The 19,626-nt window shown below is 39.6% G+C and overlaps 1 protein-coding gene across 5 annotated transcripts in view; it reads left to right on the top strand.

The window, feature by feature from the left end:
- Nucleotides 1–19,626, top strand: part of ATXN10 (ataxin 10) — a 176,173-nt gene that overhangs the window by 61,013 nt on the left and 95,534 nt on the right. For all 5 annotated transcript variants that reach the window (XR_006281710.1, XM_038406008.2, XM_038405980.2 and 2 more), the window contains exon 5: nucleotides 3,842–4,006. Coding sequence is in view for 4 of the 5 variants with exons in the window: in XM_038406008.2 (XP_038261936.1) it covers nucleotides 3,842–4,006 (165 nt within the window). In the remaining variant the exon portion in view is untranslated. The remainder of the gene's footprint in view (nucleotides 1–3,841; nucleotides 4,007–19,626) is intronic.

Here is a 19,626-nt window from a genome sequence, read left to right as displayed (position 1 = left end):
TGGAAGAAGATCTGTGTAAATGATCTACTTCAATTGCTGAGGTCTTGTTCAGAGATCTTTACAGAGAGGAATGCGGTAATCATTTCTGAGAAACTAACTCTGCCCAACTTCAGATTGCTGCCACATTAACATTGTTAGGCCTGAATGAAGACTGGGAGTGATTGGGTCATTACAAAACCTAAACCTAATTTTCCCCATACTAATTTCCCCCTACCGTTACTCACACCTTCTTGTCAACTGTTTGAAATGGACCACTCTCATTATCACTACAAAAGTTATTTTTCCTCCTTTTGTATCCTTCTGTTAATTTAATTGTCTCGTTAGACTGACCTCACATTTGGTAAGGCATATCCCATCTTTTCATGAATTTATACTTGCTCCTGTATTTTCCACTCCATACATCTGATGAAGTGAGTTCTAACCCACGAAAGCTTATGCCCAGATAAATTTGTTAGTCTCTAAGGTGCCACAAGGACTCCTCGTTGTTTTTGCTGATACAGACTAACATGGCTACCACTCTGAAACCTATAAACATGATAGTTATTGATCGGGGGAGGGGACGGAGAAAGATGAGTGAAAGTAAAACAAAAAAAGCTTCTGAATGTTGTTGACATACATAGGAAGTATCGCACACTTACATATGTATCTACATATCTATAGAGTGGATTTAGCCAAAATTCCTGGATCAAGCTTACAACAACATACAACTGTTCAATGACAACTTTTATTTACTGTATTTCATTAGATCTGGCCTGAAATATTTTATGGGATTCATTTGCTTTTAATAAAAGTGCACATCAGCTATACATTGTTTTTTACAGTTTTGATTTTAAGTCATGCTTATCTTGATTGACAGTAGTTCCATCTTGAAATCTCCATGGACCTAGATACTGATTTTTGACTGAATTAGGGCAGGTCTACACTAGAAGCGCAACATTGGCACAACTGTATCTGTGCAGCTGTGTCGCTGACGCCCATTGGATGAAGATGCTGTATGGCGACAGTAGAGCGTTTCCCTGTCAGCATAATTACTCCACCTCTACGAGAGGTGGAAGCTATGTTGGCAGAAGAGTTGGAGGACAACACTTAGGTTGCTGCAATGTGCGTTGCTCTGACTGGTGTTTTTTTCACACTCCTGAGTGACACAAGTTAGATCGACTGAAGCGGTAGTGTAGACCTGCCCACAGTCTCTGAAACTGCAATGAGATCTGTGCAGGTGGGCCCATCTGGGGAGTGCCCTTGACTACAATTATCAATTTGATGAAAAGAGACAAATGGCATCTCTCCGTCTGCACTGCTAAAAATAGCAGTGTATTGTCCCACCTCCAGAGCCTTTCCCCGCCACAGGGTACTGCCAGAGCCTTTCTCTGCTGCAGGGGAGGGCGATGGCAGTGGAGAAAGACTCTGGCAGCTTTCTGCTGCTGAGCCTTTCCCCGCTGCCTCCCCCTTCCAGAGCATTGCACTGACGTGTAGCTACAGCCCATTTTTCACTGCAGCATGTAGCTATACACACCCTACATGCTGCCACAAGGGGTGTGCATTAGATGTAGCCTATCCTCTCTCTTCATCAAATTAATTTGTCATAAAATGTGTATTATGTACTATGTGAAATGATTCTGCACTTTTTTTGAGACTGGGCTACATGTTGTTTTTCAGGATAAGTCAGTTAAGGGAAGCCAACAGAGAATTCTTCATCAAAACGGTGACACTAAGGGTTGGCATTTCACTGGATGGACTATTAGCAAATCCCTGTTCCCAGCGTTTGTCCTCTGTGCCATAAGTCAGTTCATGGGAAATCTGCAGGAGTGGAGATGGTTTTCTCTGTTTGTTTGTTTTGGGGTTTTTTTGTCCCCCCCCCCACTCCTCCCCATCACATAAAATCTGCAAAAGAACTCGCCTCCTGTAGACCTCCTAAGACTTTCAGGTTAGGAACTGTTCTTCTCATAACCTATTTGTCCACTGCCCTCCAAACCACTGTTCTTACTGCTGTTACCCTTTCTGCTGCCCTTCTTCACTACTTTACCCAGTTTTCTACTGATACACAGTGTGCACATCGCTGTTAGATGTGTACAAACATATGAAATGTAAGTAGTTATAGTTTTTGGAAGAAGAAAACTGAAGTGGGCAGTTTAAGTGTGACAATGGATGAGGGGCAAATTATAGGAATTAAAGCAGGAAAAAGAGACTGGCTGAAGCTCTGAAATAGAGCAGATCAGGGAGCTGAGCTAGGGAACTGGAAGGCAGTGAAACGGCTCTGCTTTAAACTTTGTGATCCTGAGAGAGAAATCTTTAACTGATGATCAAGTTTTCATGTTTGGTGCTCAAAGTTTTTTATGTTACCAAGCTACTGCTGTTTTAAGTGAAAAACTGAACAGCAGACAAAGGAAGCTGTAATGTCCATTAAAATTTTTTCTTCAGGCTTGCAAAGTTTCATATCAGAGATGTAATGGATTTATTTATTGGCTCGTCAGCTAGCCAGCCCCCTTTTTATGGCTTCTCAGCCCCCCGCATTTACATGTTAAAAAAAACAAAACAAAAACAACCTATGCAAACTTGAAAATTCTCCCCCAAAAACATAATTGCTCATTGTCATAATAATCTGTCAGAAATGATGGGAGTTGTTAAAATGCATCATTCTGTGACATCATTGATATAGTACAAATAAGACTTCTGGTGTCACTCAGAAAGGTATTCTGAGATGTCTTCAGCAACCGGGGAAGTGGAGGGCGGGAGACTACACAGGATGGATTTGGAGAGAAAGAAGAGGGAGAATTAAAAAATTAGCTTCTTTAGGAACATAGGAATTGCCATGTTGTTTTAGACCTGAGGTTCATCTAGTCCAGTATCCAGTCATTGACAGTATCTATGCCAGGTGCTTCAGAGAAAGGTGTAAGAACCTCATGGTAGGCAGATGTGGGATAATCTGCCCTCTATATTAGGTCTCATCCTCGTCTCTAATAGTTAAGCCCTGAAGCATGAGGTTTCAACTTTTTCAGCCCCAAGGCTTCAAAAATCATGAATCAAGCTTCAAAAAAAAAATCATGAGCATCATGAAACTGTTTTGGGTTTTGTTTTTTTTTTCCTCTTGTTTTCTTGTTTGAGCTTTCATGGTGTGCTTGGGCCACGTTTTCAAACTTTTTTCTCCAACTTTGAGGGCTAGAAATATATATTTTCAAATGAAAACTGAGATTCTCATGTAATTACTTGTTACAGAACCTACAATTTTAAGAAAAACACTAATTATTATCAGAGTCACAATAATATCCTGGAAATTGGCAACACATGTCCCTGTGTTGAATACTTTATATCCTTCCTGATGGAACTTTCTGCAGATAACTATAGTAGAACCTCAGTTACAAACTTCCATTCCCGAGGTAGTGTTAACTCCAAGGTTCTACTAGTATATTCTTTTTTTTCGTCACGTCTAGGCATCCCTGATTTCCGTTGAAGTTAGTGGGAATCAAGTGCACTTAGCACTTTGCTGGTTTGGGGTCTAACATGCAGAATGGATATTACTTAAGATGAGGAAATATTTGTTATATTGTTTCTTCCATATTAAAAAGTCTTTATCTTTTAGTGGTGAAAGGAATTATTTTTCAAAAAACTTTACTTAACTACATTTTAATTTTAGCTTTGCAATTTTCCTTAAGTCTGATCTCTAAGATTACTTGAAAATGGTTTATATGTTTCGTAGGTGCCATTTATTTCATCACCTCTTGTGCATTCCAGTGCTGATGGCTCTGTAGTTCATGAAGTTCTTCACGTTTCCTTTCTTATTAAATACCACTGTTGCATTATTCCAGCTTGATTCTTAATAATAATTTTTTTTTTTTTTTTTTAGGAATTGCCTCAATCACCATGATGAGAAAATTATTACCTATTCTTGTATGGTACTGTTCACCTGCCTTAATTCAGAGAAAGTGAGAGAACTACTGGAGCATAAGAACTTGAATATAGCTCTTGCTGTTCTAAAAGTCTATAGAAAGCAGCTGGAGTCTGAATGGTCGTATGTATCTTTTTTGATTTATTTAAATAGCATGGATAACTACTAAGATGCAAGTCTGGTTTACATAAATCAAAACTGAAGACACAAAGTAACTGAATTCAGAAGTCTAGGTTGATTAGGATTCTATCATTTAGGGTGAGCAACCATTTTTGTCAACTTCGTACTGATTCTTCATTTTGTTTTTAAACTTACAAGATACGCATTCCAAATTTGTGTGGAATAGAGAAATTTGAGTCTAAAATTAGCAGCATACATCTAGTGAGTCAGTTAAGGGTCATATAATAACTTGTTACGTTTGCATGCTGGTTTGTTGCTTCTCTCTCTTTGAGTATGTTCGTAAAAACATGTATTGAAACGTATTGGGTTTTGAAGTGGAAACTAAGCCAGGAAATAATCTTTCACAGATTTTGGTACTTGGGGTCTGACAATAAGATTAAGTAGCAATGAAACATTGCATACATTAGTTTTCTTGCATGTCTTAGAAGTTCTAATGTAACATGCAACAATTAAACAAAAGTAGGACACAGATGGTATGCTTGTGAATTTTGAGTGTTTCATTTTATTAGTTTAAACAATATAATCAGTGGTTTTACCATGTTCAACTTTGTATGTTTTTGCTAATAACAGTTACTATAAACTGTGTTTTCAATTATGCATTTGTGACGTGTTCTCTCTTGCTCCAGCCTTTCCATCAGGATGCAAATAATCCGGTGCCAAGGGGAAAGCCTCTCGAGCACATCCCCTTGTGGCCCTGCTGCATCCCCTTCGGGTTCTTTTCAATCAGTGACCAGACTTAAGTTGGCTTAAGAATATGCACCCACTTCATGGAATCCTATTTATTAAGTTTTCTACAAATGTTGACTGTCTTTGTGAGTTGCCCCAAATCACCCTACTTTGAGTCCCTGTAAGAGTCCTGGTCAGTTCTTTGTCCTGGTTGAGGAGACCACCTCAGAGCCCCTTTCCTGGAGCTAGGGTTGTGATTCAAACAGCCTTTCTCCCCAGCTCTTCTCCTGGAACAGAGTATACAACAATGGAAGAGTCACTCTCTCTCTCCTTAGAGCAGGAGCCCCAGCCCCACTCCTTGGGGGTGGGTTATAATTTAGCCAGCTGTAGGGCCTTTGCTAGTTCCTGCCTCAGCTCATCACTTTCCCCTCAATTAATTCTCAGGCTGGGAGGATCCAAGAGACAGCCTCCTTCTTCTACTGTCTTCTCCCTGCTAATTCAGGGCCCTGCCGGAGCCTTCTTACTCACTGAATTGTGTGCAGGCATTAGCCCTGCTGTCAGGGAAGAGGCAGCATTTATGCTGATCCTCTTTTCCCAGCTCATTCCCCATTGATTTGTGGGGAATTGATTCCCTGCCCTCTCTGCAAGGCACCTAGCCCCCGGGCTCTTAAAGATAAAGTGACACAATTTCCTCCCAGAAACTTCATTCCCGGGACCGCTTCTTCTCTCTTCACATGCCCCTTAGGTCTTCAAACTGAACTTTTCAACCCCTTAAAGGGCCATTTGGGGATCTGACCACTGAGAACTAATTCCTTTAAGGGCCAGATTATCCTGTCACCTCCAGTTTTATTTAAATATGGGGGTGTTTGGAGAAAAAATACTCAACAGTGAAAACAGAAATATTTTTGCAGATTTTGTAGTTCATTATTTTTAAGGTTATGTCTAAAGTCAAAATTTAACTTTTATGTTTGATATAAATGTTGCAATTTGGAAGAGATAGTAAGGTCCTACTGGATATTTGGAAAATCCTCCAAAATGATTTAGAATGACTAAAGGAAAAGCAAATGTAATTTAATAGATTGGTTTTGTTCCAATTTTATTTAAAATATTGTTTGTGGGTAGGCTCTTTTTCATAACCGGGTCAATTTACTTAGGGCATAGACAGTTTCCAAATTGCAAATTTAGTTTGAGGGTCAGGCAACCAGATTTCTATTTGAGTCTTTTTATGGGGAAAGTAATTATAGAATACATAAAGCAGCAAAATAAACACTGCACTATCCATTTGTTTGCTCACTGTAGGCTCATTCTGTTGACTTCTGCTTCATTAATGAAGACCTTTAAGTTGTGTGACTGTGAGAATCCAAAATAGCTGTGGAAGGAAAGCGGTATAAACAGTCTTGTCCAAATAACCTTCAAATGAGTAGGGAGCAAAATATTGTACAAGGTCATCAGATGAGGATAGAAGGGGGAAATAGTAGGCAGAAGTGGTTAATCCAATGTCCATAATAAGGCACTTGCAGAATGTTTACTCCCCCCCCCTTTCAGAATATAGAAGGTGTCACATTCAGTAAATCGCATCATCTTGATCACATGCATGCAAACTCAGAACACTCATGTAGACAGTTGGAAAACCCATCTTTAAATACACTTTAATCATTGGTTGCACTTAATCATTCCCAACTATCTGTTATGATGGCATTTTGCTCATTTACAAATTGTTCCGATATTATTATTGGGAATTTAGGAGCCAAGCGACGATGCTAGACTTCTGTTACTATTATTTCCACTGTGACAGCTTGGTCACACCCATCAGTATTTACATATCAGTAAAATTCAGTGGGAAGAAAGTAGTGTGGTTTTCAAGAAAATCAAACTCTGAAAAGCAAATTATATGTATTTCACTTCAATGGTTATGCTGCTGCTATTATGAACCAGATTCAAATGTTTCACTGTCGCTGTTCTGGCAGACACATGTTCACTTCTGTTGGTAGCATACATTGCACATAGGCTAATGTCCGCATATTGTCATAGCGAGTAGTCATGATTTTGTTATACCTGAAGGCAGGTACCTATAGCTGAGCAGGACTGACTTCTGATTCGTTAAGTTCAGTCTTGAAAAACTTAACTCCTGACCTGGAGGGAACTCAAAAGAATGTTAGATGATTTGCAATTACCAGCTGCCTTTAAGAAGACTTTTGATGAAATATAGGCTCTTCAAAGCTGGCTGGCCTTTTACAAGTTGGCCAGCATTCTGTTGAAAATGTTCAAAGTTGGGGAATCTGGAAAGCAACCTTGGATAAGCCCCCAGTTTTTCAAATCTCCATCTATCCAAAAGGTTTTGAAACTATGCAGCCCAAGAATTACTTATAGTCTAAAAATAGAGCATTAATCTGTTAGCGCTGGTTCAAGAAAACCCAAACTGAAACACTCCACACGCTTTTGTCAAAGTAGCGTTTCATTGAAATCTAAAATTTTCTGTGGGAAGAGACAGACAGATGTACTCCAGTTAGGGAACTGGGACCAGAGGAGAGAACAGAGGAATGAGGAAGCCAGAAATACAAGTCCTATGATGCTAAGGTCCCTCGGGAAGATGCAGAAATTAATACCTGAAATGTTTCAACATTTCTGAATCAAACTTTTTTCTAGAACATTTTGTTCCACAAATAGTTTTGATATTTTGTCTTTTCAAACATGATTTGGGATGAATACAAATGTCAAAATATTGCAATTTCCCATGGGATGGAAATTCTGTTTTTCAATCAGCTCTACTGTTTTCATGGTAGAAATGTGATCTTCCTTATTAATACCGAAGGCCAAGAAAATAGTTTGATAAACTGTCGCTTTCAACTAGGGCTGTCAATTAATTGCAGTTAACTCAAGTAATTAATGCAAAATAAATTAACTAGGATAAATAAAATTAAATTAATTTCAGTTTTAATCACACTGTTAAATAATAGAAAACCAATTTTAATTTATTATAAATATTTTTGGATGTTTTTCTACATTTTCAAATATACTGATCTCAATTACAATAGAATACAAAGTGTACAGTGCTCTTTTTTTATATTTATTATAAATATCTGAACTGTAAAAAAGATTAAAAAATGGTAGGAGGTGAATTGAAAAATATAAGTACTATAGAGCAATCTCTTTATCGTGAAAGTGGAACTCACAAATGTATATTCTTTTTTTACATAACTGCTTTGGTTTTGGGTGCAATGTAAAACTTTAGACCACACACACACTTCCCTCCCAACACCAAAAATATTTAAATAATGATATTCTATTGTTTAACAGTGTGATTAAAACTGATTGATCACAGCTATTTTTTAATCTTGCAATTAAAGGTGATTAATCTTCTTAATCGTTTGACAGCCCTGATCTCAACATAATGATAGTTTGTGTTTTTTTGGAGAATCAAAAGGTAAACCTATTTCTTGAAGAGGAAAACTATTAAAGCAATACCATATTACATGAATGCATGATGTGTGTATTGAATATAATAAAAACAGGAACAAAAATTATTCAAATATTTTTAATAAAAAAATGTTAAACTACAAGCTAAATAGAAATGTCAAGAGACTTACTTGTGGCTTCAGTTCAGCTTATATCATTGTAATACCTACTCAGTGTTGCAATGGACCTTTCAGTTTGTATTTTTCTGTTCTTAATGTACTAGCTTATCATTTATATTTTTGTTTTTGAAAAGGCCACATAAAATGCCCGGAATATATTAACTCACATGGAAAAAATGAGAATGTACTAGCTCTAAGAGCAGTACTTGGTCAATACTAAATACTGCAGAAGAAAAACAAATATGTTGAACTTTTAGCAAGTTGGCAGGTATTTCCATGCAGATTTTTATATATTTATTGATTAAGGTTCAAAAGTTAAAAAATCAAAACAAAAATCCTTTTCTGCAGCGAAGTGCCTTTTTGTCACTATTGATTTTTGAAGTAATTTGCAGTGGGTGGAAGCAGGCATTTTCATGATGTCTCTTCAATCTCTTTGTAACTCTGCACTCAAGTTTATATGGAATGGACAAAAACGTAATTTTGAACTCTGGTTGAATTTTTGGTTAACTAGGTTGCTTCAGTGTCAAACTTCAGGGTATATTTTTCTTTGCAGATACAAGGAATGCCTAATATCCTAATATTTTGTTAGAGTAATATAACGTAATAACTGAACTTTGAATTATGTTTGTTTCTTGGTTTGTCCTTGTGGCTCACTGTGAATGAAGATTATAGGGTAAATAGAAATTTTTTCTTTTTTTCTTTCTTTCAAGTGACTGATTCAGAGCTTATTTTGAGTATACTTATTCAAAGTATATTTCTGATTTAAAAAGCAGCTAGCCATAAGCAAAATTTAATAATTGGTTCAGTGTTGGTCCTGATGTGCAGTCTATGCTGTCACTTAGCATAGCTTTGGAATAGTTTAAGCGTTCATAACATATTTTACATTAATAAACAGCTCTTTCTCCCATAAGTTTTCTGTAACTGAAACATTCTTGTTGATATGACTGTTTCTCAGATATTAAGTGAGCTGCAGTTTTCTGCACTTCAATGTGTGAAAGACAGATTCTGTCTTTATTGGCTCCAGGATATGTTGACAATAACTTAAGATGGTGGTGTATTGCGGTTGTAGCCTCAGTCTCAGTTTTATTATTCCATTTAATTTTTTGATCTAGGCTCATGTTTGATTCATTACCAAGAAATATTTTTCACATCTAAGGACTAAGCCACTTTCCCCATGTAGTAAATAAATATGCAGTAGATGCAGCCAGGTAGGAGTGCAAAGATTTTTGTCTCTGTTTTCATTAACTCAAAGCTGAGTTGTTGTAATGCTTCTTTGGCAGGAACATTGAAAAAATATTTTGTCAGCAATTCATTCAAAATGTGGGGCTGTACTTGGACTCTCACTAGCACATACCATTAAGATTGCTTAAACGAATTTACATAGCCGCGGTATTGGCGGTAGAGCCAGTGCTTTGCAATAAAGAGTTCAGGCCTCTGTGCCACGGCTATTGCATGGCACAGCAACTTTTTAAAGCAACTATAATGTTATATTTGGGCTCACTAAAATGAGTCTCTTCTTCAAGAAGTTATGATGGCTGCCTGTTTTGTAAAGAATTGAATTAAAAATGTTCTTAATGTTAACATAATTCCTATATATCTTGTTGAAGTGCAATCTTTTAATCTGAGTGTCCAAAGCAATTTGAAACTTGCTGTTCAGCACGTGAATAATATATCTGTACTCGTTCCTCTCATGTTAGCTCTTTGCTCTGCCAAATGCTGATTCTTGGTACTGGAAATATTTCCTCCTTTTCTTAAATAATAACAATTTGTTCAAAGCTATAAATTGTATTCATTCTTTTCTTTTCTTTTCTTTATAGAGTACTAAAGTAGAATTGGTCTATATGAACATTTAGATGACAGCAAGCTGAGGTGTAAATCTATCCCACAGCAGCCTGCCATGCACTAACTGTTCGGTGTGGACTCTGCTGCAGTGCGCTAAAAGTTTCGTAGTGCATTTAATGGGAGTAGATCCAAGTGGATGACTACTTCTGGTGTTTGCAGTGCTTGCCAATCCACCCGACAGCAGCTTAATCAGCAGAAAGAAGGGCCCTAAGGCCACCATGAAGTCGGGTTAATTGACACTCATCAACAACATTGACTGACAGAGACCTGACAAAGTGGGTTGTTGTGCAGACCCCATGTGTAGAAGTTGGCTGTGCATATTCCTTGGCCAATTTGGAACCTGTTCAGTAGAGTCCAAAGGTGACATGGCAGGTCAAATCCTAGTGGTCGAACGGTTGGATCAGCAACAGAGAAATCATTCCAAATGTCTATAGCTGACCACTCATCACGTTTAGGGTTGCTGCTGACCGATTCTGATCTGGCAGTTGAGACCACACAGTTGTGCCATCCTCTGGGTTTCTAGTCATCGGCTCAGCATTAAGAGTTCTCCAACTCAATGTTTAAGGTTTGTAGGCATCCAAGCACAATGTAATCAAAGTGAACTATGGAACTTTTAGTGCGCAGCAGAAGGCTCCACGTAGTGTGCAGCGGGCTAAAGCGGGATAGATTTATACTAAGTGTTTGTGTAGCAGACATAAGTGTTCATCAGTGTTAGCATCCGATGAATTACCCAGGTAAATATTCACAATGCAGAAGTTACTTTTAAAGTTAATGCCATCAACCATTAGGAACAGAGAGGACAAATATTGTGACTAATGTACTGCCTGAACTTTTTTCTCTCTCCCCACTGCTCCATTAGTCCAGTACTGATGGGTTTTCTGCCTTTGACCCCCACTTGGGAAGCAAATATCCTACTTGTAATTTTTCCCTCCCAGTGATTTGATGGCTCCATTTGCTGGCATAGTGCTGTGCACATTTTTGGAATCCAGTGTTCTGTCTCTGCATTGGAAGGTGGAGGAGTCCTCAGGTAGAGCTCAGGAGAAACCTCTCTTTCCAGGCATGATTTTGGCTTCTGTTCCTTCCTTTCACTCTAGTCCAGTAGCAGTTCTGGTAGGGAGCAGTTTATGCACTTCTGGTAGAGATAGGCTCTTGAAGGGAGAGGTTCCTTTAGCCAAGCAGTACCTCTACAGTGCTTCCACATTAGCAGAAGCTGTTGTATCAGGCCGCCTTCCTGCTCTCAGCATCGCACCCTGCTTAGCAGTTTTAGGAGGATTCTTTTGAGGGTCTTGATGCCTTTTTCAAAGGCAGAGCCTAGATTTCTGGAATATCAAAAGGCAGGAGAAGGTGGCAGAGAGCTACCTATCTGTGAGATGTCATTCAGGAGCAAGGATCAGGTCACTTGCAAGGGAAAAAAAAATGCCATAAAGTGTGGAAACCCTGTTTCAATCAGACACTCTTCTTGCCCCAGTGCTTCTAGTACCATTGCCTATTCCCTTTCTTCATCTTCTTTGTGGTCATCTGGTGTTTCTACAGTTTTCCACATTTCCTTCTGTGAAAAGGAAACTCAGTTCAGGGACCTCTCTGATTCCCATTCTGCACTGAAAACTGAAGCCATCCATTATCTAAGTAGCCTTTGGAAGTTGAAGGAGTCCATCCATACTCCACATCAGGGTGTTGGAACTTTGAAAATTATATCTGGCATTGAAAGCTCTCCCTTGAATTGAGAGCTTTAGTATTTTAGATCATTTCTATAGATGACACCGACACAAAGTATTACCTCAGTTACTGGGGAGACTCTGTCCTGTACTGCGTGGTCTTGTCTTTGGGGATGATGAGTTCTTCACTAAATGTTTCCAGTGGCACCTGTATCTGGTGGGTGGTAATTAAGTCCAAGAAAGAAATCATCTTTGTGTTGTGTATAAATAGATCAGACTTTGTATTCAATCCTGTGACCATGCGAGATTAACAAGACTGGATGGTCTGGTTGCTTGTGTGGCATGCTTCAGAAATGCTTCAATTTCTGCCATCTGTGAAGTCATACAGAGTTTAATTCATACCTTTACTCAGTATCATTCTCTGAATTTAAGAGCTAAATTGCCACATCCACCTCCGCACAGGTACCCTTTTTAGGGACTTGACTCTAGGGTTGACTCCAACCAACTAACCTGTTTTAAAACATTGTCATTATCTATACTTTTTGCTAACTGATATTTGAGATAGTATGAATTAACTTGTTAGGTAATGCATTTTTAAACTGCCTCTCATTTTCCTAGTCTATGCAAGTTTCACAGTCTACTTGTTTGTGATGACCAGTCCTTTAGTCTTGTTCCTTTTCTGGGATCTGCTACTTCTGGTCAGTCTCCTGAGAGTGGTGATCTGCAGAGGCAATTCTGTCTGTAATTGGAGTTCTCCAAAATGTTGCCTGGGCAGATGTATGTGTGATGGGGTGTACAAACCTCATACTAGGCAACAAGGTGTTATGGGATTATTTTGGGCTCAGTCAGCCCTGCCCTGCCACACCCTGCAGCAAATGCTCCATCTGCTGGAGGCATTAAAAGGCAGGGAATTACAGTAGCTCATTTGGGTGGCAGAGCTGGAGGTGAGCAGACTTGCAGCCGGCAGCTCTAGGAGCACAGAGCCAGAGGGAAGCCTGAAGGTTCTGATACAGCTGCCCAAAGGTGCCCTCTGTGAGGGAAGGGAGGATCCACCCCAGAGACAACCAGAGAAGAAAGTATCCTGGGGACCTTGGACATTGGTAACTCCCTCTTACTACTTTTGGTTTGGATTTCCCCATCAGGGGAAGGCCTTAGACTAAGCTGACCCCTGGGGGGAGGTGAAGGGGATGAGAGGAAGGGGCCCAGGGAGGATAGCCTTAAGTAGCCCTGGTTGCCAGACTACTGGTAGCCTATAAGGCTATGGGTTGGAGCCTGGTGGAGCAGGAGGGCTTGGAATCTCCTCCACACAACCTCCTTGAATGTCGGGTTGCAGCTGTGACCGCTAGGCCACGCTCCCCAACCAGACCCCGAGTGAGGACCATTGCAGTATTCTCACCCACTTCATAGCCTTTGGCTGACATTTTGAAGCATAAGAAGGAACTGAGTGCTTTCAGGGCTGAATGCTGTTGAAATGTATATAGTCTGGCCCTGAATGTGTGGAACTGCAGTTGAGCTTGTACAAAGCCCTACTGGTTGCTGCCTTCAGGATCTTTCCAGACATGTGGTGCTGAAGGACATAGTTATGCTTCAAAGAGTATGGATCTGCACGGGCAATAGGTCTGCAGTTGCAGGTTAGTAACCTAACTTTCCTTGGTGTAATTTGACGAATGGTGTTAACAGAATTATACAATCTCTATTACTTTTCTTTGCTAAAGCCCAGCTGTATAATAAAAGCTCTTGTTTTCCAGCAGTATTTTCTATCTTGGTCCTCTGTCTGAAAAGAGCATTTGCTATCTAGTGTGAGGGCTTAAACATTTATATGATAGCTAGGGCGTAAAATACCTGTATTGCAATGTGTTAGTGGAGGGAGGTGCCCCTTTACCCATTGCGTGGAGCTCTCAGTCCAGGTTCCCTGATGCCTTCTTCTGGGGGAATTAAAAATTCTGTACACGATATTTTAAAGTTCTGCATATTTTATTTGTCAAAATAATACAGTATAATCATGCCCATTTCAATTCTTGTAGTAGTTTTTTTCAAAATATCTATCAGCAATTGTCTGTAACAATACAGACAAAAAGATGATTCAGGAAATGTTTTTTGACAAATAGATTTCTTACGAGACATATTAATACAGAACTCTGAGTAATAATTCATTTAAACTACAATACAGAAACGTGTTTCCTGCACCCCTTAGAAGCAGTGCAAAGGCTTGAGAGAGTCAGGGGTAACAGGAGCTCAGAGAGGGGGAAGTAATTACTGGAAAGGAGCCTGTGTGTGAACTTCAAGGGTTGTTGGGTGTGCGTGGGAGAAGTATGCAACAGGGGTTTTTTTTGGAGGGTGAGGAGGGATTGTTAGGGAGCCTCCACCGTGTAGACCCTGGCTGACCCCTAGCCTCTCTTTCAGTCAGGCACATCTGCTCTTGTCCCCATGTGTCCCTGCATCCCCACTCAGCCACCTCCTTCACCAATGTGTCTCTGCACCTCCTTCCCCCGGTCTCCATGTTGCCTTGCACCCCCACTCAACCGCCCCTCCTCCCCGACCCCATGTGGCCCTGCAATCCCATTCCCATTCAGCCCCCTCCCCATCTGCACCCCTCAGTAGCCCTTCTGAACCCCTGTCGATGACCCCCCCCCATGTGCCCCATGCTGTCCATCCCCATATTCCGTGCCTCCTGGCTAGGCCTCATGCGTGCTGTGAGGAAGGTAGCTTCTTTCTCTTCCCTGTCTGCAGGTAGGGCTGCTCCTACCCAGGAGTGGCTACTCTCTGTGCTGGTGCCACCTTGGCCCCTAGTAGGCAAAAGGAGTAACTGCAGCATCTTTCCAGCAGAATGTATTTTCTGGCCGGGGAATTCTGCATGGCACATGAATTCTGGATGTGCTCAGTGGCACAGAATTCCCCAAGGAGTACTAATGCCTAGTGTGTGCTCCCTTGTGGGAGGGCCTGTCTCTGATTTGTTGCCCAGGGGACCAGTGTTCCCTATAATGAGCTTTCCTGTCTGTGGAAAGTTTTAAATGTATAAGCAGTCTTTTCCACTTCCCCCACTTTTACCTTCTTCTTTTCCTCCTCCTTTATTCACTATGATGGCTTGCAACTCAATCTTTCAATATGATTTACATCATGGCTTCTCCTCTTCACCTGTTGTCTCCACCCGTTCTACCGTCCACTTGTTCTGGATGAATGGACCAATAGATATTCCCAGCCCCGTAGAGTATAATTTATGTTGCTGAATATTTTTAATAGTATATTGGTATCACTCATACCCTTAAGATTAAATCTTGACACTTATACATTAAGCAAGTCAAATAACCTATTTTAACACATTTTAAACAGAAATATTTATTTCATAAAAAAAGACTCTTTTCTCCTGATTATTTCTTTCAACAATCCCTACCTTTCTAACATCACCAGGTGGGAACTGGATGGGATTTTCCTTAAAAAGTCAATGCTATTTCTCTATCAGCTGGAGGAAATACTGTTCAGTGATGAAAGTACTCTCTATCTCCACCCATGTGATCCTACTACTTTGTAGCACACTCTTCTTCCTCTCTGGGCAGGGGACGAGAAGTCATGAGTAAGAGTTAGTGCTTCAAGTCAGTGCAGAGTACAATGAATGGACTTGCTAGAGTTTTTCCTTTTAAACTCTTCTTTACATGCAAACAGCTCAGAAAGCCATGCCTTAGGCTCTGGAAAATTGAAGCGTCTTTAAGAAATCAGATTGTTTTTCTTCTTCTTTTGGCTTGCAGTAATCAACAGCAGAAAAATATGTTATGCAGCTGGGAAGCTACTATATGTAGAAGAAACCACGATAGGATGCCATATGAAATTGATTTTAAAATCTTGAACCTGCATACGTATGTGTTTTAAAATAATTAGGAAAAAGTAGTACAAAATTACATTTATAATTCATCCTGACCAAGACCAGTGTGTATTCTAAAAGTTGTTTGTTCTGTAAATGCTTTGGTGGTTCCATTAGAGATGGGAGTACAATTCATACAATCGCTTTGTGTGTGTGTGTGTGTGTGTGTGTGTGTGTGTGTGTGTGTGTGTGTGTGTGTTGGAGCGGGGAGGGAATATGTCTGTTTTTCAAGTGCGGGGATTGCATTTTTACGGTGAAGGGCAAAGAACAGAAATGCTCCCTCCCCCTTTTTTTTTTTTTTTTAAATGGAAAGGCGTAGTGCACTACTTGGCCTCTCTGGAAAAAATATGTGAAAGTGTGGTCAGCTGTCTGGCACTGAAAGTAAGGATTTTTTTAAACATCCACTCTCTCTTTTAAACCACAGTTCAATGGTGAGTTTAAAGATCATTTTGTGGGGCTCCCCTTCCCCATTTTCCTGGAGTTATTTAGTTCTAGCCCATGGAAATAAGCATGGGCAAAAAGCACTGCTGCTGTGGGCAGGCCTCTAACCCACTGAGGCAGACTAAGGGAAAGACAGAGCTGTGCAGTAGAGTGCTGAATCTAGTGCTTTATATAGTATGCATATAGTATATAAATCAGAAAATTTTACCATTCCTGTCTTTTTTTTTTTTTTGTGAACTGGTAGTTTGTCTCTTCTCTGACAAATTAGAGTGTTTCTTTCTCTTCCCTCTGTTAGGCTTGTACTCTCCAGAGAACAATTTTATGTCTAATTCCTGGAAAGTTGGCATGCTGTCACAAGCTGCAGGTTCCAAAGGCAACTGAGGATTTAAGTGCTACTGACCATTGGAAAACATTTTGTTAATTGTAGTGCTACAACAGTTACTTATTATTTGCAGTAGGATTGCCCTGGTATTCAAGAGCAATTTTAGAAAACCTTTCTCCAATAAATCAAGGTGCACAGCTGAATCTTGCATTGTCTTGTTTCACCTCTTTTATTGTATCATTTCTTGTGAAAAGTGAAAGGGGAACATTCCTCTTTCCACAGATATTTGACTTTCGGATGTGACACCTCATGGAAATTCTCCAATTGAGAATAATGTTGTTCCCAACTTGGACGTACTAAGAAGCTCCTTCTGGTTCCTATCAAATTCAGATGTTAAATCAAAAAGCAGTGACCCTGGTCAGTCACTGATAATAATCTGATTTTTGGTGGTGGTCTAGCACAGTAGGGAAAGAGCAGACCAGAACGCAGGATATACATACAAACATACAGTTTATGGCTAGCAAGAGCCATTGATCCATCTGATACCTTTATAAGAAGGTTGACCAGGAATTCTTCATTCGATTTTGTAATTTTTTTAAAGTATGCAGAATTTCCATCTTGGCATGAATGAATTTAAGTGTTAGCACTCTCATAGTCTAGTGGCTGTTCCATGTTCTAGTAATTATGTGAGAAGAAATTTGTCGTAATTAGTAGTCTGAACCTTTTCCTTTCTGCTTCTTCCAATGTTGATCATGTTATGCTTCCTTCCTTAAGGAGAGAACAGGTTACAAGCCAGATCATTTTGTGTCCTATTTAGGTATCTGAAAACCACTATGAGATGAGTGAAAAATATGGTAGTAAAAAGGGGGAGGGGGGGAAGAGATCTTCAGAAGTTTTAGAATAATTCCACAAATATCTCTTAAAATATGGGGTTTGCGTTTACTTCCCTTAAACCTATACCAGCAACAATTATTTCAGGTACTCATGGTAAATGTGCTTAGGCTAACCTAACAAATTCTTTCCAAAAAGATATCAAGTATAGATAGGTTTGAGGCCTTCCACTCCTCTAGATGATATTTCTCTGTGTGGGATGTACATGAAAACTTTTGAAAAACTTTTGATGTGATCAATTCCAAAATTTCAGTAAATGTTCTGTGCATCGGTTGGCAGAATCCTGCTAATTTTTTAGTGAAAACCTCAAGAGGAAAATGGGAGACGTGTAGAGCCCCTCATGTCTGGTTATCAAAGTTCCAGCTTTGACCAGGTCTATAATTGTCTGTAGATCGCAGAACCAGTGGATGACCGCCATTAATACATGCCCATATAACACCCTTTTTGTGGTCCCAGAGGAGGATGGAAGAGTGGAGGGGAGGTTAACACATAAGAAGCTGGGGGTGGAAGGGAGTTGAGAGATGCAAGAAACTGTTGGTGTGCTTGGGAATTTTGGCCTACTGAAGCAATAAAGTATGCGCCTTTCTAGACACAGGTAGGCTTAGATAGGAGCAGTCGCAAGGGAAATTGAGGGGCACAGAGCATGACATGGACAAAAAGAGCACCTGGCATGAGGGTGGGGTAGGGGTTCAGGGAGTCCCTGAAATAGAGGGGCCTGGAAGGGTAGTTCACATGGGGAGGGAGAAGGGGGAAGCGCAGGAATGCAGTGAGCCCCTGGTGTGTGTAATGAGCTCAGTCTACAGAAGCGACAAAGCATGTGACTCTCTCTCCAATTGTAAAGATAAACTGTGATTCAACAGCAGAACCAAAACAAATATAAAAGTTAATCTGAACTTTTATCTTTGAGACTTAAAAGATTATTCAAGGCATTACGTTTCTAATGAAGATTCTTCTCTGAGGAACAGATATTATGTGTGCTATTGTGATCTCTGCCTTTGTTACCTCAAGATTATAGTACTGCAAGGTATTGTGTATGCACTAGCACACTAATACTTTTCCCCTGTGCTTTTGGTAAGTGAGAAGTACCTTGATGGGTGGGGTGGAGTATCTGGTCTAGAAGGTTGTGTGAGAGCACATTTATTTAATTTGCCATTAAATAACTTCATTCTGTAAATTGATTTTTTAAAAATAGATTTTATTAGTCTGATGCAAAGCCAACCAATACTTTTGTTCCTCAAACATCTTTGTGCAAAGGGTATAATTTTAAAAGGATTTTGAAAATCATATTAAGAGTTTCTAGTGAGGCACTTTGTTTTTTGGTTTCATTAATGGTTGGAGATTTAGATTGGACAGAGGAAGAGAATTTATGAACTCCATCTCTCTTCAAAGTTTGGATGGTCTACCCTGTCAGTACAAATGGTACATTTCAAACACATTGTAAACTATGGAAAAAAATTACTATTCCATTCCTAAGTATTTTGGTTTGAATTACAACGATACAAAATAATGTGATGTATTCTCACTGAAGTCTTCTTTTGAAGATGAAACATTTAATATAGAGTGGTAAGAAGAGGATCACCATCATTCCATTTTCTGACGTGCAAGACGTTGCTCTGTAGGGTTGCTAATGAATACAAATTGACTTAAATCTGGAGCACTACATTTTATGATAAAGTTCATTGCTTACACCCAGCTTTGGTTGGACCAAACTCATTGCTCATCTGGCATGTTTAGCATATACTGGGCATAAATGTGGCTTATACCATTTCATCATGGCTACCTCTCAAACTTAGTTTGGTACAATATATCCCTTGTGCTATTGTAAGAGTTTGAATGGAACATCTCCTATGTTTATCAACTTGTGAGAACTTGATTTTTTTTAGGATATTAGCCAAACACTTAATCTAAAGACAGCCCAGGAAATTGGCATATTTAACACTATTCATTTGTTGCTGTATTCTGTTTATATAACAACTCTAATTTTCAACATTTCCTTTACTAAATTGCAGTGCTCACCAGTTTATCCCAGTAGTTCTGCTGTTGGGCTCTGAGCACAATTAAACCTTTCTGAAGCACAGTGCGTGCATCTGAAATGCCTGATATTCAGTTAGCAAGTCATAAACACCTTTTTATTTTAAACTGGGGGGGGGAGGGCTTGTGGGCTCTTTTTTTAAGACTACAAAACAGAAGAGTGGCAAGTCTTTACATCTTAACTTTTATTTCTTTTTCCTGTTTCGCTACCACCAAAATCTCCAGGCATAGCAGCACCGTAAAGGCATTTCCGTGTGCCTTGTGCATACCTCGCTTCCTCCTCA

This window comes from Dermochelys coriacea, chromosome 1, assembly GCF_009764565.3.
Source record: "Dermochelys coriacea isolate rDerCor1 chromosome 1, rDerCor1.pri.v4, whole genome shotgun sequence".
Lineage (NCBI taxonomy): Eukaryota > Metazoa > Chordata > Testudines > Dermochelyidae > Dermochelys > Dermochelys coriacea.
Note: the sequence above shows the minus strand (reverse complement) of the source record. Positions and strands in the feature narration are given on the sequence as shown.